Source organism: Gymnodraco acuticeps, unplaced genomic scaffold (genome assembly GCF_902827175.1).
Source record: "Gymnodraco acuticeps unplaced genomic scaffold, fGymAcu1.1, whole genome shotgun sequence".
NCBI lineage: Eukaryota > Metazoa > Chordata > Actinopteri > Perciformes > Bathydraconidae > Gymnodraco > Gymnodraco acuticeps.
In genome coordinates this window covers 3,721,355-3,735,793 of record NW_022991375.1, presented here as the reverse complement: position 1 = coordinate 3,735,793, position 14,439 = coordinate 3,721,355, and the positions used below count along the sequence as shown (strand labels likewise).

Here is a 14,439-nt window from a genome sequence, read left to right as displayed (position 1 = left end):
AAGGATGTGCTTGTCAGATGGAGAGAAAGAGAGAGAGACCTTGATATCCCAGCAATCCTCTAAGGATATACTCAGTTCTTTCTGGGCATGCAGCTGCTGTAGCTCGTGATAAATGACCTGTGGTTTGAGAAGCAAGGGGCGCAGCTCGGCCATGAACCCTATGCTTTAAACCTTGTATGAAGACTCGGGGGAAGGGAGTATTTAATATACAAAGGTTGTTTTGTAATGCCCATTTTCCAAAAGTAAGCCAATAGCTTAGAGATTGCATTCATCTCTAAAAATGGAAACGCTTTAATGCATTTTTATAGCACTGCATACGCTGACATTATCCTTTGTAGGAAGACACAAAACATCTTACTGTTGTCAATATAATATTTGAAAATGAAGACCTGCATCCTGCCACCTGTGTTGCACTTTGGCTTTGACTTTCTCATCACTTAGGCAAAATTGCTCTCCAAGGCATGGGCGAGTGACGCCTCTATCCACACGATAATCAGAACAAGGTGATCTTTATGCCCTGCGCTATATTCACCCTCATTTTGAATTGGAAAAGAAAACATTAGACTCCGATTTATACTTTCATTTGCGGCGATTTGAAACAAACACTTGACACTGATTGTTATTGTGCATGTGATATAATTGCCAATCGGTCAAACTGTATGTCAACTGTTTTGAAATCCAATTTCAGCTGATATCGTATTTTTACCACATGTAGAACAGTTACCCTCTAGCATCATTTTCTCCTCCTACGCCTGTTTAACAATACCATGAATTGTGTAGCAAACTATTGCAATGATTGCCTGTTTTGTGGACCTCGGGGCTGGAGGAGGTAATCCTTGTGCACAGAGACGAGAATGAAAACGTGTATATTCTGCCTTGGGGGAGCACAGGTAAGGGGCTAATGTACACATCAACAGGAGCAGGAGACAGGACGAGCTGCAGAGCGGCTGCAGTTCAGCACCATGGACAGAGACGAGGCTTCACGGACATATCGCTGGTGCTGAAATTCAGCTGAATTCTTTGCTTAGAAGAATACACTGTTACCCAAACATTTGATAATTTTACATTAGTTAAAGTTAAAGCAATAGGCATGGTAGTTATTTAAAAACAGCCAATTATTCCAAGTTCATATGTCTTGATTATCTTCACATTCATTCTGAAAATAGTTTTCCTGGGACTCCTCAAAAAAAGATGTGAGACTCACAAGCTGCATTTCGACACGTTGTGTTAACTGCCAGGTGTCACTGTTTATTTCACCACTAAATCAATGCAGAAAGTCCCGATCCTTTTGTTCATGACTAAAAATACATTCTTTGTTGATCCTATTGGGGATTCTCTTTTCATCCTATATGCTTGAGATTCACGCAGCAAGCCGTCTGTCTTATCATGCGCAGAGGCAGCTCGGCAGGTACAGCAGGTAGGGGAATCAAAGCCCAGCTGACTGCAAATATCTCACCATCGCTTAGGGTGTGCGATTTGAATGAACCACAGAAATATAGCTGTACAAAGTGTTTTTGATTGTTGTATGACGTGCTATAACAGGGCTTCATGCGTGTATACAGCCCTATATATTTAACTAGCCTGCTCTATGCATGTCTGAAACGTCGTCTGCCTCCTACAACATAAAAGCCCAGTAAATCACCCTTGGCTTTCAAGCCGCTAAAGAGTCTGCCCCGCATAAAGCCCATGCAGCCTTTCCACCAGGCCGTCATATCCCCCCTCCTCCCCTTCCTCCCCCTCCTCGTTTCCTCTCCTCCTCCACACTCAGTGCTCCCTCTTGCGCGCGCGGTGAGCTGCAGCGGCTTCAGCGCTTCTCTGACGCACCATCGGAGATGAGCATCCCAGTCCCACAGGCTGTCAAGGCACAATCTCTCAACATCTCCCCCTCGGACCTCTGCGGTCAAGAATTCAACGTCATTTGTTTTTAGTCTGTTTACCGTGTCGCTTCGTTGTCTCGTAATCCGTCAGATTCAGCACTGCGTTGGAAGGGATGCCCACAGTTGCCATCTCTTGGCTTGGAATTTACTTCGGAGGTGATTTCTGTATCCGCAACAACTGTCAAGGAAAGTGATTGATCCCTGACTACTCTTAGGAATCTTTTTGTTTTCGGGGCATCCTGCAGGACATTCTTCTAAGATAAGTGGTTCAAATTAAAGGTGAAGAGGGGTTGAATTAGAGGGCTGCTGTGACATGAGATCGTTTGGATGACGGACAACGAGAGGCTATAGCTTTGCCACTGCAACGCGAATTTCTGCGCCCTTGGAATATTCGGATAGAGGCACTGTTATAGAGTAGAAACATTTTTTTTATTTTTCTCAGTACAGTAATAATCAATACGACGAGTTTGGGCACTGCAGGGGCTGCTGCGGCTTTCGTGTCTGAAATACGATTTCCTTGACGGGCGGGCGTCTGAGCATCCCGGACTAGCCCGACTCTGCGATGCCCAAACAGTGAGGGCACGGTGGGATCTCACTTGGTCACCCTGCACTGTAGCATGGCTCCAGCCCGGAGGGACTGCAGCGGCTGGGAGATGTTCCTCCCAACGGGATGTCTGCTCCTCTCTGTTTTGCTATTTCACCCTGCCCTGGCCAAGGTGTGTAACGACCGCACCAAACACGGACAGGACAACAGCTGGTTCGCCAGGGACGGGGAAAACTTGCCCATCATGGTGCTTATGCCCATGAACGAGTCGGCCCTGATGAGCGGCATCAGCCAGGGCATCGAGCCCGCGGTCCAACTGGCCATCCAGCACATACGGGAGTCCAGGAAGTACTCGTTCTCACTCATCACCAAAATCTATGACACCGAGGTAAACACACACACACACACAGTAAATCCCTTTCACTAAGCTGCTGCTGCTGGTTGACCCAGGCATGTTTAAAACAGTTGAGTGTGTGTGCGCCTGCGTGTGTGCATGTGCGCCGTGCGAATGGCGCGCGCATTGCCCCGCAGCACTCCAAACATTGTGCGTCCAAGGGGAAACATTGGGTTCTGTTATGATTGGAATATGTGCAGCCTCGTTGTCGGTGAGCGTGTTTTCAATGCGCAAAAGTCAAATGCTGTCTCTTTACCTCCCTTACCCGATGTTAATGCCTGTCCCCAATATTGGCTCTCTGCTGTTGAGTGTCAGTGCGTTTTATTTGTAACCTGTTTTCACCAGGCACTGCATCAGCCGGGCACTCCAAAGCCACTCTCTCTTGCTCTCCCTATATGGACGTTTTAATGATGACTGCAATCTCAGGATGAAACGGAGTGTGATACAAATGTCATTCATCGCTATCACACAATTTAAATAAAAACGCTGAATTCGGTGGTTTTGCTACGATCACTTTATAAGATGTGTGTATGATTTAAGATGGCTTTGCGCTATAAATATTTTCAGTCACGAATCAATGAATCTGTTAACGAGTGAAGGGCTGGTTCTCATGGTGCCAGAAGATGGCGGTAATTCGATGTACGATTTCTTCTGACTCCTTGCACCCTTGTAAGCAGCTGCACCCCACAGCCTTCCAGCTCCAAATTAGCATCTGTTTATTCGATAACAATAACATCAATAACATACCCCTGCAGTTGAAGTCCTCTCGAAGTTTAGTCATAGCTGAATCTCTGCAAGATGTGACATTGTTGGTATTGTTGTTTACACTTGATTTATTTAAAACAGCCAACAGTTCTGGCTTTCTTCAGTCATCCACCTGCTTTTTGGCACACAATGCAATTGAGGAGCTTAAACCTGCATTTAAAAAATAATATTTAATTACATAAGAAAATAAAGACGGAAAGATAGTATAAAGCTGTTTAATCAATCAGTTGCCATACCAACATGAAGGGACGTTGATAGTTTGACAGATCGGCCAAATCAACATTAAGACTATTGTCCAGTACATAAGATGACTTTGACTTGCTACTTAAATTAACAATATAACATACAACCATATTAACAATTTATGCTACAATTCCCCCTCTAGTAATACTTTTTGATTTCCTGTCGAGCACTTTTGCAGCTCAGTGTTGGTGCACAGGTGTGTCTGTGAAATGGCACACACATCTCTGTTGACAGAGGTAAGCCCTCACAGGCAGCATGCGCTCAGACCACGGGATTAATATGCCCTTATGCGAGTTATGATTTTTCTCCTTCTATTCCCGGGAGAGAAAGATGAGCTGGAAGCATGAGGTCAGTGGGCCAGCCTGACTTCCTGGGGATGTCTAATAGTGATGCCCGCTTTCTAATACTGACAATCAATGAAACTTATGATAACAGTGATATATGATGACTTTCTGGTCATAGGCTAAACTCTAATGTGTCGTGGCACTTCATCTTCTGTGGTATTTGACATTTGTTTTGTCAACAGGCCAGCTGAAACTCTAGGCTCTGATCATGTTTTTTGAAATGTCAATATAAATGTAGCGCCTGCACTAAAACACCCATGGTTTTCACCTCAATAACACATGCTAACATATCAAGTCAACACTTATTACATTATTGTTTTTACAGACCTCATATACAGTGGCAGTTCTAGCTGATATGGCGCCCTGGGCGGTGCACCTTTCGTTGTTTCGTCTTTCAGTATGCACAATGTAGGCCTATTACCTTTTCAGAATAGGAACTGTTAGAACAATAACACAACTTCCTACACTAATTCTTTCTTGGCATAACACATCTCACAAAAGATGGGCTACAACATATCAGTACTGTATAGGCCTATATTACAGACAGATTTTAATTAAGCCCCCAGTATGGAAAATTACACAAAGGACTTGTCAGTACAATTACCTTTTGAGGTGTTTGCTAAATGAAGGTGACTAAATCAATAACGGTTATAGTGGTTGTTTATAACGTTTTTTTGTGCCGCCCCCCAGTCAAAATGCCGCCCATATCAATATCCGCCACTGCTCATATACATGCAGTCCAGGGCAACAGTATTCAAACATAAAACACCCTGTTTTAAACAGCTTCATAGCTATATAAGTTAGTGTATCATGCAGAGTGATGGAAGACCCCAGTATCAACAACAGATTCATGCATAGTGTAGTGAAATGTAATTGCTTAAGAAGGACCAAATGTTAATACTGCACTAGATCTTAATGAAGAATGTTGCACAGTGGTAGCCCGTTGGCTCTGTCTTAAATAAATCTGAGAAAAAAAGTGCCTTGCCAGCAACCCAGAGTATATTTACAAGCTATTTGAAATCATTTGGCACACCCTGCCATGGTTACAGTCAACACAGGACCACAGAGTGCAAATGGCAATATATAACTGCAACAGAGTTCATTACATTTACAGAAAATAATACAAAAGTATGAGACTTAGGTGGGAGAATCACAATTGTAGATATCTTTTAAGATATGAGAAACTATTATTGTTTGTTCATATAAATTGAAGCGGTGTGAATTGTTCTGAGTGTCTCAGCAGTCATGAGTATTTCCAGGTGGATAGAACCTTTGCCAAGGACAGAGTACTATATTGCTTTTGGAGCCTCTGACATACTGTATTTATGGGAGCATTAATGGGAAGTTAGTGATGGCTGTGCTATTAGTAATTTATAATACATGTGTTCATAATAGTATTTGATGTATAATCATTTCTTACACATGCATAAAGACCAAAGACATTCACATGCACACAGCTTTCCCACATACCACATGCTTATGTCAGAGAACAATACATGCATCAGTGCGTTTATTGCAGCCAGCAGCAGTCCAAGTGTGTGTCTCTTCTGCTTGTGCGTACGTGTGTGTGTATGTGTGTGTGGGCACTGGGATTTAGCCTGGCAGATGTAAGTAATCAGTCCCTGAGCAGAGGCTCTTTATCCCTTTATCCCCTGTCGGTGGAGCTACAGTACACTGAGCAGGCCCAGTCCATCCCCTGGTGTTGTGGAGCTGGGTGGGTCTGCTGATGATGTAGAGGCACCGGGGGGCTGTCCAACACTAAAAGGCCTGAGAGCTGCGGCTGTGATGCTAACACGAGGTAGTTGGTTGCTGGAGGACTGGAGAAGCAGTTTCTAGAAGAAGAGCAGATGTCCTGATGGGGAAAGCCTGGAGATGAGATGTAAAATGCAGGCTGGTGTGAAACCGGCTGGATCAGGCCAAAGCCAGACGTGTTTAACAGTACAGGCATTGTAGCAGGCTGAGGCCAATGCAGATGAGAATACATCTTTGCTTTAAACCCAGAGTATTGCAGGTAGAAAAGAAGCAGGATGGATTATTTCAACTGGGAGGCTTAGTGCTGGAGCAGGAGTTGGTTCTCCATCACAGCTCTAGATGTGCGAGTGTGGGCTTTAGTGTAACCGAGGACTGATACTGTAACTCTGCAGGCTTAGAGGATCAACGCTTTGGAGAGGACAGGAAGGACTGGAGGAGGATGGAAGGGAGACTTTGGGCAGTGAGAGCGTTCTAGGCTAAGCTACGCTAGTTCAACAGCTTAGGATGCATGACAGGCTCTTGAGAGGAGCCACTCAGGGAAAGATCCTGTTTTAGCAGAATAGTTCACAATGTACTTTGAATGGCATCAGGTTTGTCTTCACTGTTGTCTTCAGCTCTGGAAAAATACATCAGACAATGGATGCAAATCAAAACCCTTAATAGATGAAATCAATATCGGGAAACCAAATGGATTCATACTCACGTCTTATAAAAGTTTGCTAATCATATTAAAGTTGGTATAGCACTGATTGATGATTTCTTATAAGGACAGATCTTTGGCGGCACTTTCATAGGATTTTGAAATGCAATTTGGAAACACGCCTGCCGTGTCCTATATTGAGGGAAACTCACTTCTAAGGGGACGCGCTTCCTCGCTATCATGTTTCCTATATTCCAGCAGTCAGAGAAGAGTGAACACATGTATTCAAAGGCAAATCAATACAACCACAAAGACACAGAGTCTGCAATTGGAGATAGGGATCCTGCCTGTGTACAGTGCCTCGGATACAGTATGCAGATGGTATTTATAGTATATGACTTTCCATCCATGCAATATGGGCCTCTTGAGACTGTGTTAGCAGTGACCTCGGTTCAGACTGCACACAGACTGCTTCCTTGCTCTTCTCTGAGGACAACATGCAACATGTCACATTTGTGCACATGTAGGCAAGCCCGAAGCCACCGTACAGTACATTCGTTCACAGGAGGAAGAACCCCCACCCACTGAGCACATTTAAGGCGTTCTGTCATTTTGTCAAAACAAGTTATGTTGTTAGGGAATAGGCTTTACCATAATGGAGATCAGGACGCTGCAAAGCATAGGTCTTACGTCAAAGCGTTGTGCTTCAGATTTGAGGCGAATGTGCTTTAGCAAATTGTTTATAGTTTATGTCATTTATATATTTTTCCAGTGAGAGCATCCCAGAGCTACTGATCTAACTGATTCACACACTGTAACTCACCTTTTGAGCTTTTGTGTAAAACCATGTGACATGGGCCAAATGAAGCGGCGCCCTTGGACATCTTGTATGTCAGGGTCTCAGATTGTATGCCAGATATTATCTAAATATCTGACATCCACTCAGCGCCCAGGCGGTGACCCCGGGGGGTCAACACAGATTTCCTGTCACTGCTCCTAGAGAGGGGAATGTTCAGGGATAGTAAGGAAAAGCAGAATGTGACAGCTCGGGTGCTCTCTAGGCATACAGAAAGTGCTGAGTGTGGCTGTGTCCACTGACCCGACACAGATAGTGGGGATCAATGTGCAGCAGCCCTTCTCATACAACGAACAGGATCTCAGGGGAGAATCAGAGAGAGAGGCGAGAGAGGCAGAAATGTGTAGGGCAATGAGATGGAAATCCCCAAATAGGATTATAGGAAATGGCCAGCCTCTTAATTCTTATTGGAACATTATCTAATGCCACTTGCATTGTTTCTGTGAGGCTTTATCGTTTAACGGCCATGTAAAAAAGCAATTAGTGCATGCAACGAGGTATGCACATCAGATGAGTTAAATGTCCCCCAGATATTGTGTTGTTGTGTCAATGATACCCTTTTATAGTTTATTTTCTTTCCCGAAATTAGAGACAGGTGGGTCACAGTTTATTAAGGTTGTTACATTTGAGCTATAATTGCTGACCTTTGTGTGAGTCAGGCTGCCAGTGGCCTGGAGGGCTCCAGCAAGACGACCATAAACTTTCCTGATAGAAGAGTCTCTAATGCGCCCTGAGGCTGGCTTTATGACACACAAGCACACATACACAATGGAAGTATGGTCATACACATACTGTATGAGCTCATGATTTTATACACTTACACAGACCTATTTCCTCTGTTCACTGCCACACGCCCACGGATCACGTACACTCCCACATATGGTCATGGCTCTTTTCAACTGGCACCCCTCTAGCACTGCCTGAGGTCATTACAATGTGGTCAGTTGAGCACTTTGACATGACGTGTTGTTCCAATAAAAACCACACCATCATCAGAGTGATTTATACAACATCATTACCTTCATGCCTCCTCCCCTGACCACAGGGAGTAGCCAAAAACCATACCTCACTGAAAACTATCATCATCAATCATTTGAAACCTGTGTAAAAGGACAAAAACAATCTACATATCTCTGTGCACTGCATTTTGATTCTCCTTGCAATTGCATCAATCAATGTGGCTTGCTTGATTGGATTTATCAAGGAATTTAAAGGACATATATTGCATTAAAAACATGGTAGAAAGTGACCTAAGATGCTTTTTGCTTTTTTTTTTATCCTTTCCAACCTAGGTAGTTACTGTATGTCCCCTCCAATTAGTCCCAGAGGTTTGTCATACATGAAAAGGAGAAATAAGTCTGACTGTTCCTCTTCTTTGGTACATTAACACTAACCATAGGCCAACATCTTCTTGCCGATGTGTTAATGACACAATTATTTTTTTGATATCGTATTGGTATTCTGAACAGTAAAGTTCAAATGGCGAGTTCAAGTGTGACAAAAACAAATTAGCCTTCTGGCTTTCTCCACCTTTACTCATTTCCTTGCAGTATATTACAGAATGTCTCTTGTTTATGTGTGTATGTTGCTAATTTGATAGAGCAAGGTTTTGGCATTATCTCATGTCTGCTGAGCCCCCCAGCCCTCCCCCCCCCCCCCCGCAGGGCCTGACGTGCTGACCAAGTCAGAGGCTAATGGCATGAGAGAGGCAACGGCTGAATTCAATTTGAAAAGCACCTTAGGCAAGGCCTGCTGGTCGCTTGCAAAGCAGTCAAATTGTGTGTTTGAATGTTAGGAAAGAATGGTAAAAAGTCTGTATGCTGAATGGGTGGACGGGTGTACTAACTGTCTCTGTGGCTGGTTAATGTGGTTCTTTGAGTCCCAATCAACCAACATTGATATTGTTTAAAAATAGTACAGTTTTTACTGGAGCCTACTGCGAAAATGTAACTTAGCCAAATGCTGTGGTTCACTCTCATTACCACACATTTGTTGGCACTCTGCCCATCAACTTGTTTCTTCCGCCTTGGTAAATCTGCCTGGCTGGAATCTAATTTTACTCTTTGTTAGCTCATTGAATTAATAACATACAGTCCAGGCTCATTCATGGTGTGGTCAGTGGACTTCACTGTGGTCAGCATCATCACTTGGTGTTAATGAAATACAAACGAGAGAGTAAACACAGTACCAGACAAATCGCTACCTAACACACAAAGAGATGGAAGATATACTTATTGTAGTATTCCTCTCAGCTGAGACTTTGTGCCTCACCTCAAACAATTCTTACAGTATCCAAAATTCCACATATGTTTCCCATCAAATTCATTGCATTTGAATGACAACCAGACGACACACTCGTGAAAGCTCTATTGAATTCAGTTTGTGATCATCAGTTTCAAATGAATTTGTCATTGTCAAATTGTAATCTTCCTTTCTTTGTGCCGTCGCATTGTGTTTTACCAGCAGATGCTATGATGAGACATCTGTTGGCATGCACCCTCCTCATCTTGTTGTTTTCTTTTCTCCCAGACTGTGCTGGTATATCATTGAGATGCACATTGATTCCAAAAGGTGGTGAACCAGGCATCTGGCTGCCATTAACATGAACAAACAGTTGCTCTCTGATTCACATGACTGCAGTGTGGTGCCGAAGGAGGGACCCCCACTGGGAAATCACCCAGGAGATGCAAGCAGGCGGTGGGGGGAATGAAGAGGTGGGGAAGGAAGAGAATATGGACTTTAGGAAGACGAGATAGGGGAGCTGGAATTTGAGGCGGATAAACCCTACAGAAAACGTTAAAGCAGCAACAGATCAGAGCAGAGAAGAGCTTGAAAATCTCTCATCTTTATTCAGTGCTGCTGAAAATACTGACAAGATGGCTGCTGCCATGTTGAGCGCAACACTAAGTCAGTCAGTCTGGCTGCTACTGCTGGTGCATCTCTAAAGCTGCCATTGATCCCTAGCCAAGCTATTTGCACAGACAGTTAACACAGTGAATGTGTATCCGCTGCAAACTACTTAAAAAAAATCACTCTTTCAAACTTCCAAATGTGATGAGAGAGCTGGGATTCTTTCTGTGTTTTTGTTTTGGACTGTGGTTTCAGAAAGATATTCATGATGTTGTAGTCTGTTTACTGACCTCAGTGTTCTGCAGACATGATCCAGGAGAATATGTGTTTGTGTGCTTATGGTTACCAACCCCAGGAGAGCTGCCCTGCCGCTGCACGTCTGGAGAATTTCCATCACTGAAAGGCTGCGTATGTGCGCCAGTGTGAGAGAGATGCCGTCTGAAGGGAGACAGAGGTTGTATGTGTGAAAGGGGTTTCCGATGTTTAATATAGCTCCTCCTCTAATGTTGTTTGACCTTTTACCTTTAAGCAAAAACACTCCTCCTGCACTGGGTGACCTTGTTTTCGGCACAATATTGCCTTCAGCCCTTATTAGACCTAAATCCTTAAAATGGTACCCTTCCCACTCCATCACTGTCGGCTTCTCTCACTGATCAGCACTCCCCCACCCCCTCTCTCTCACACACACTCACAGGAACCAAATTCACCTCTGCCTCCCTGTCTCTCTCCCGTGAGTGGACAGAAATGAAAGGATTATGGTGGAAAGGGTGTGCCGATGTCATTAGAGATTGGACAAGTACTCTGAGCATGCTCCTGTCTGTAGCTCTCAAGAGGGCCCAGCACAGAGCAATCGGCAGAGACAGTCTGTCCTTGTCAGTCCTGTAATTACATTAAAGCTCATGTAATTCTTGGCCAAAAAACAGGAGCCACCCATTGTGTGCTTCTTGGGGATGGATGTGCTTGTGGGCACACGTTTGTATGGTGCGTGTGTAAGTACTTGTATAGAGAAAGTGACTTTATGCTGGCGCTTGCATAAGTCCACACACGCAGTATGTGGTAATACCCGGTGACCCTGTGTGTATGAATTTGCCTCTTTCTGGCAGCACGTGGTGTGTATGAGGCATGTGTGCATCCTGTTCCCACGGGTCAGTGGCACTTAACACTTGTTCCCAGAGGGTAGGCTGGTTGTCATGGCCACAGCTGGGACGTGAGACTCAGGCAGGTGCCACAGCAGAATAATGGACTTGTTTTCCCCTATATTTCTAACTATAACATTCATCTACATTTGCACACACTTTTTTGTATCACTCAAACATTGATACTCAGGGTGCGGAGCAACTTTTGTGAAATGACCATGAAGAATTAAACGTATTCTCCCTGCTCCTTTATGGTCTGCACAACACTTATTTCCACATGCTACAATTGGTTGATACATTCATGCACAGTAGTAGTTCCTTCAAGTTAGCCAAGTATACATATGAAGAAGTAATCGTCCCTCACATACCAACCCAGTCTCACGGCATTTCGTGTTCACCAACACGATTTTTAATCTATTGATTCGTGTTCACCAACACGATTTGCCCCTTTTTTTCGTGTTGCACAGCACGATTTTAAAAGCAATGTATTTCTACTGCCTGCAGCACGTCTTTTTCTCCGGTCGGGTCGAGGAAGAGCGGAAGCTGTGTGGTTCATAAAAACATGTTCTTACTCAATATCAAGCCACAGTTATTGCTTTTATTTGAAATCGTATAATTTCTGACTTTTGTTGCCGTCTGTGAGGAAAATAAATGGGGCTCAGAGCCTCAGAATACGGAAATCTGTATTTTTAAATATGTTTTTCCTTCTAATTCGATAATCTTTTCAAAATAACACACTGTTAATTACTCACCAATAACACACAATTATCCTTGCTTTTATTTATTGGTTGAATTCCATAATCTCGGGCTTTTTTGGCGTCCGTCAGGAACTGAATTTCAAAATAAAAATAACCGGAAACAGACGTAGGCCTATAAGGGACATTTCGAGCATCATTGCGATTGTCAACATTTCTGAGTTTAGGATGGCCGAAGACACTACACTACCCATAATCCCCAGCTATCGTTTAGGACTACAGTCCCCGTAAGAATACGCAGAGCGTCAAACAGCTGTGTGAAATGGAACGAAACCACGCCAGACTATCCAAAACTGGAATCGAACGACCCCCAGAACTACACATGCTGGCTATTGTGTTTCGCAAAATATGAGGGGCCGTACAGGCCGTAATTCATACTGGTCCTCTCACGCACATACATTCTCCTTTTACATACATACATTTTCACTCTTACATACATACATTCTCCTTTTACATACATATATTTCACTCTTAAATACATACATTCTCCTTTTACATACATATATTTTCACTCTTAAATACATACATTCTCCTTTTACATACATATATTTTCACTCTTACATACATACATTCTCCTTTTACATACATATATTTTCACTCTTACATACATACATTCTCCTTTTACATACATATATTTTTTATATGTATGTGTGAGAGAAAGTATAGTGGAAACGGAAGGAGTATGGTTGAAACGGAAGGCAGGTCATTCTTGCGCTGTGATTGGCTCAGAAGGTCGAGCGGGGCGGGCTCATGTTCAGAACTTCTGATTCAAATCAACATGATGGAGGGAGAGGGTTAGGGTTAGATATGAGGGGCCGTACAGGCCATAATTCATACTGGTCCTCTCACGCACATACATTCTCCTTTTACATACATACATTCTCCTTTTACATACATATATTTTCACTCTTACATACATACATTCTCCTTTTACATACATATATTTTCACTCTTACATACATACATTCTCCTTTTACATACATACATTTTCACCCTTACATACATACATTCTCCTTTTACATACATATATTTTCACTCTTACATACATACATTCTCCTTTTACATACATATATTTTCACTCTTACATAGATACATTCTCCTTTTACATACATATATTTTATAATATGCATGTCTGAAGAGAATATATGTATGTGAGAGAAGAATGTATGTATGTGTGAAGAGAATATATGTATGTGAGAGAAGAATGTATGTATGTGTGAAGACAATATATGTATGTGAGAGAAGAATGTATGTATGTGAGAGAGAAAGTATAGTGGAAACGGAAGGAGTATGGTTGAAACGGAAGGCAGGTCATTCTTGCGCTGTGATTGGCTCAGAAGGTCGAGCGGGGCGGGCTCATGTTCAGAACTTCTGATTCAAATCAACATGATGGAGGGAGAGGGTTAGGGTTAGATGACTCCGTGTATCTACCTACCACTTGTTTTTCTTTATTAAACAAGTAAACGGAAGAGTGTCTGCGAGGCGTTTTTGTTTTTTACCTTACTAAATGGTCTAATGGTCATTGTAGCGAGGGGGGGGGGGGCGCGATACTCGCGGAAGTGATTTCAAAACAAAAGCACTCGTTTGCTTGGAACGTTGAACATAATTATAAACAAGGCTGAAAAAGGTGAATTTAGCGATCACAACGAAAACGGCCAAGACACACATTGAGCCCAGTAAATGAATGTTATTAAGGCTGTAAATATAATAAGCATGTGTCTAAAATGGACAACATTGTTAGGAGATTTAAACTATACAGCGATTCTGCACTGCGGTCACTCAGCCGTCTCTCGCGTTTGTCTTTTCAAATCAGCTGCTCTTCATATTTTACAAATATTTTTTCCTGAAAGTTCTTAATAAAACTGACACTGTTGGACTCGAGGGGAGAAGAATAAATGGACAACATTTTTAGGAGATTTAAACTATACAGAGAGCCGTTTTTTCAAATAAGTAGCTCTTCATTTTGTTTTTACAAATATATTTTACCACAAGTTCTTCATAAAACTGACACTGTTGGACTCGGTACTAGTTTGACTGCTACTAACAATACATTGAAGTACTTTTACTGTGTACTTTGTGAGAAATACTCTGTCAAAGTCCCCTCCATATAGCACATAATATAATGCATCAGTCCGTCCCAGGCGGGAGTTTATAAACCAAAGAGTAACCGCCCTTATGGCACGCTCTGATAAGTAAAGCGAACGCACCCGCAAGGACACCTGGCCAGGGATGTGACAGTTTCAGGGGTTGACCAAATGTTCCTTAAAACCCCTAATGCTTGCT

The 14,439-nt window shown here is 42.9% G+C and overlaps 2 protein-coding genes across 2 annotated transcripts in view; both read left to right on the top strand.

The window, feature by feature from the left end:
- si:ch211-193k19.2 (uncharacterized protein LOC100034574 homolog) overlaps nt 1-14,439 on the top strand; it is a 1,126,861-nt gene that overhangs the window by 663,711 nt on the left and 448,711 nt on the right. The window lies entirely within an intron of this gene.
- Nucleotides 1,781-14,439, top strand: part of gabbr2 (gamma-aminobutyric acid (GABA) B receptor, 2) — a 187,199-nt gene continuing 174,540 nt past the window's right edge. Inside the window, exon 1 of the mRNA XM_034240732.1 lies at nt 1,781-2,809. Within this exon, the coding sequence (XP_034096623.1) occupies nt 2,495-2,809 (315 nt within the window). The 5' untranslated portion in view covers nt 1,781-2,494. The remainder of the gene's footprint in view (nt 2,810-14,439) is intronic.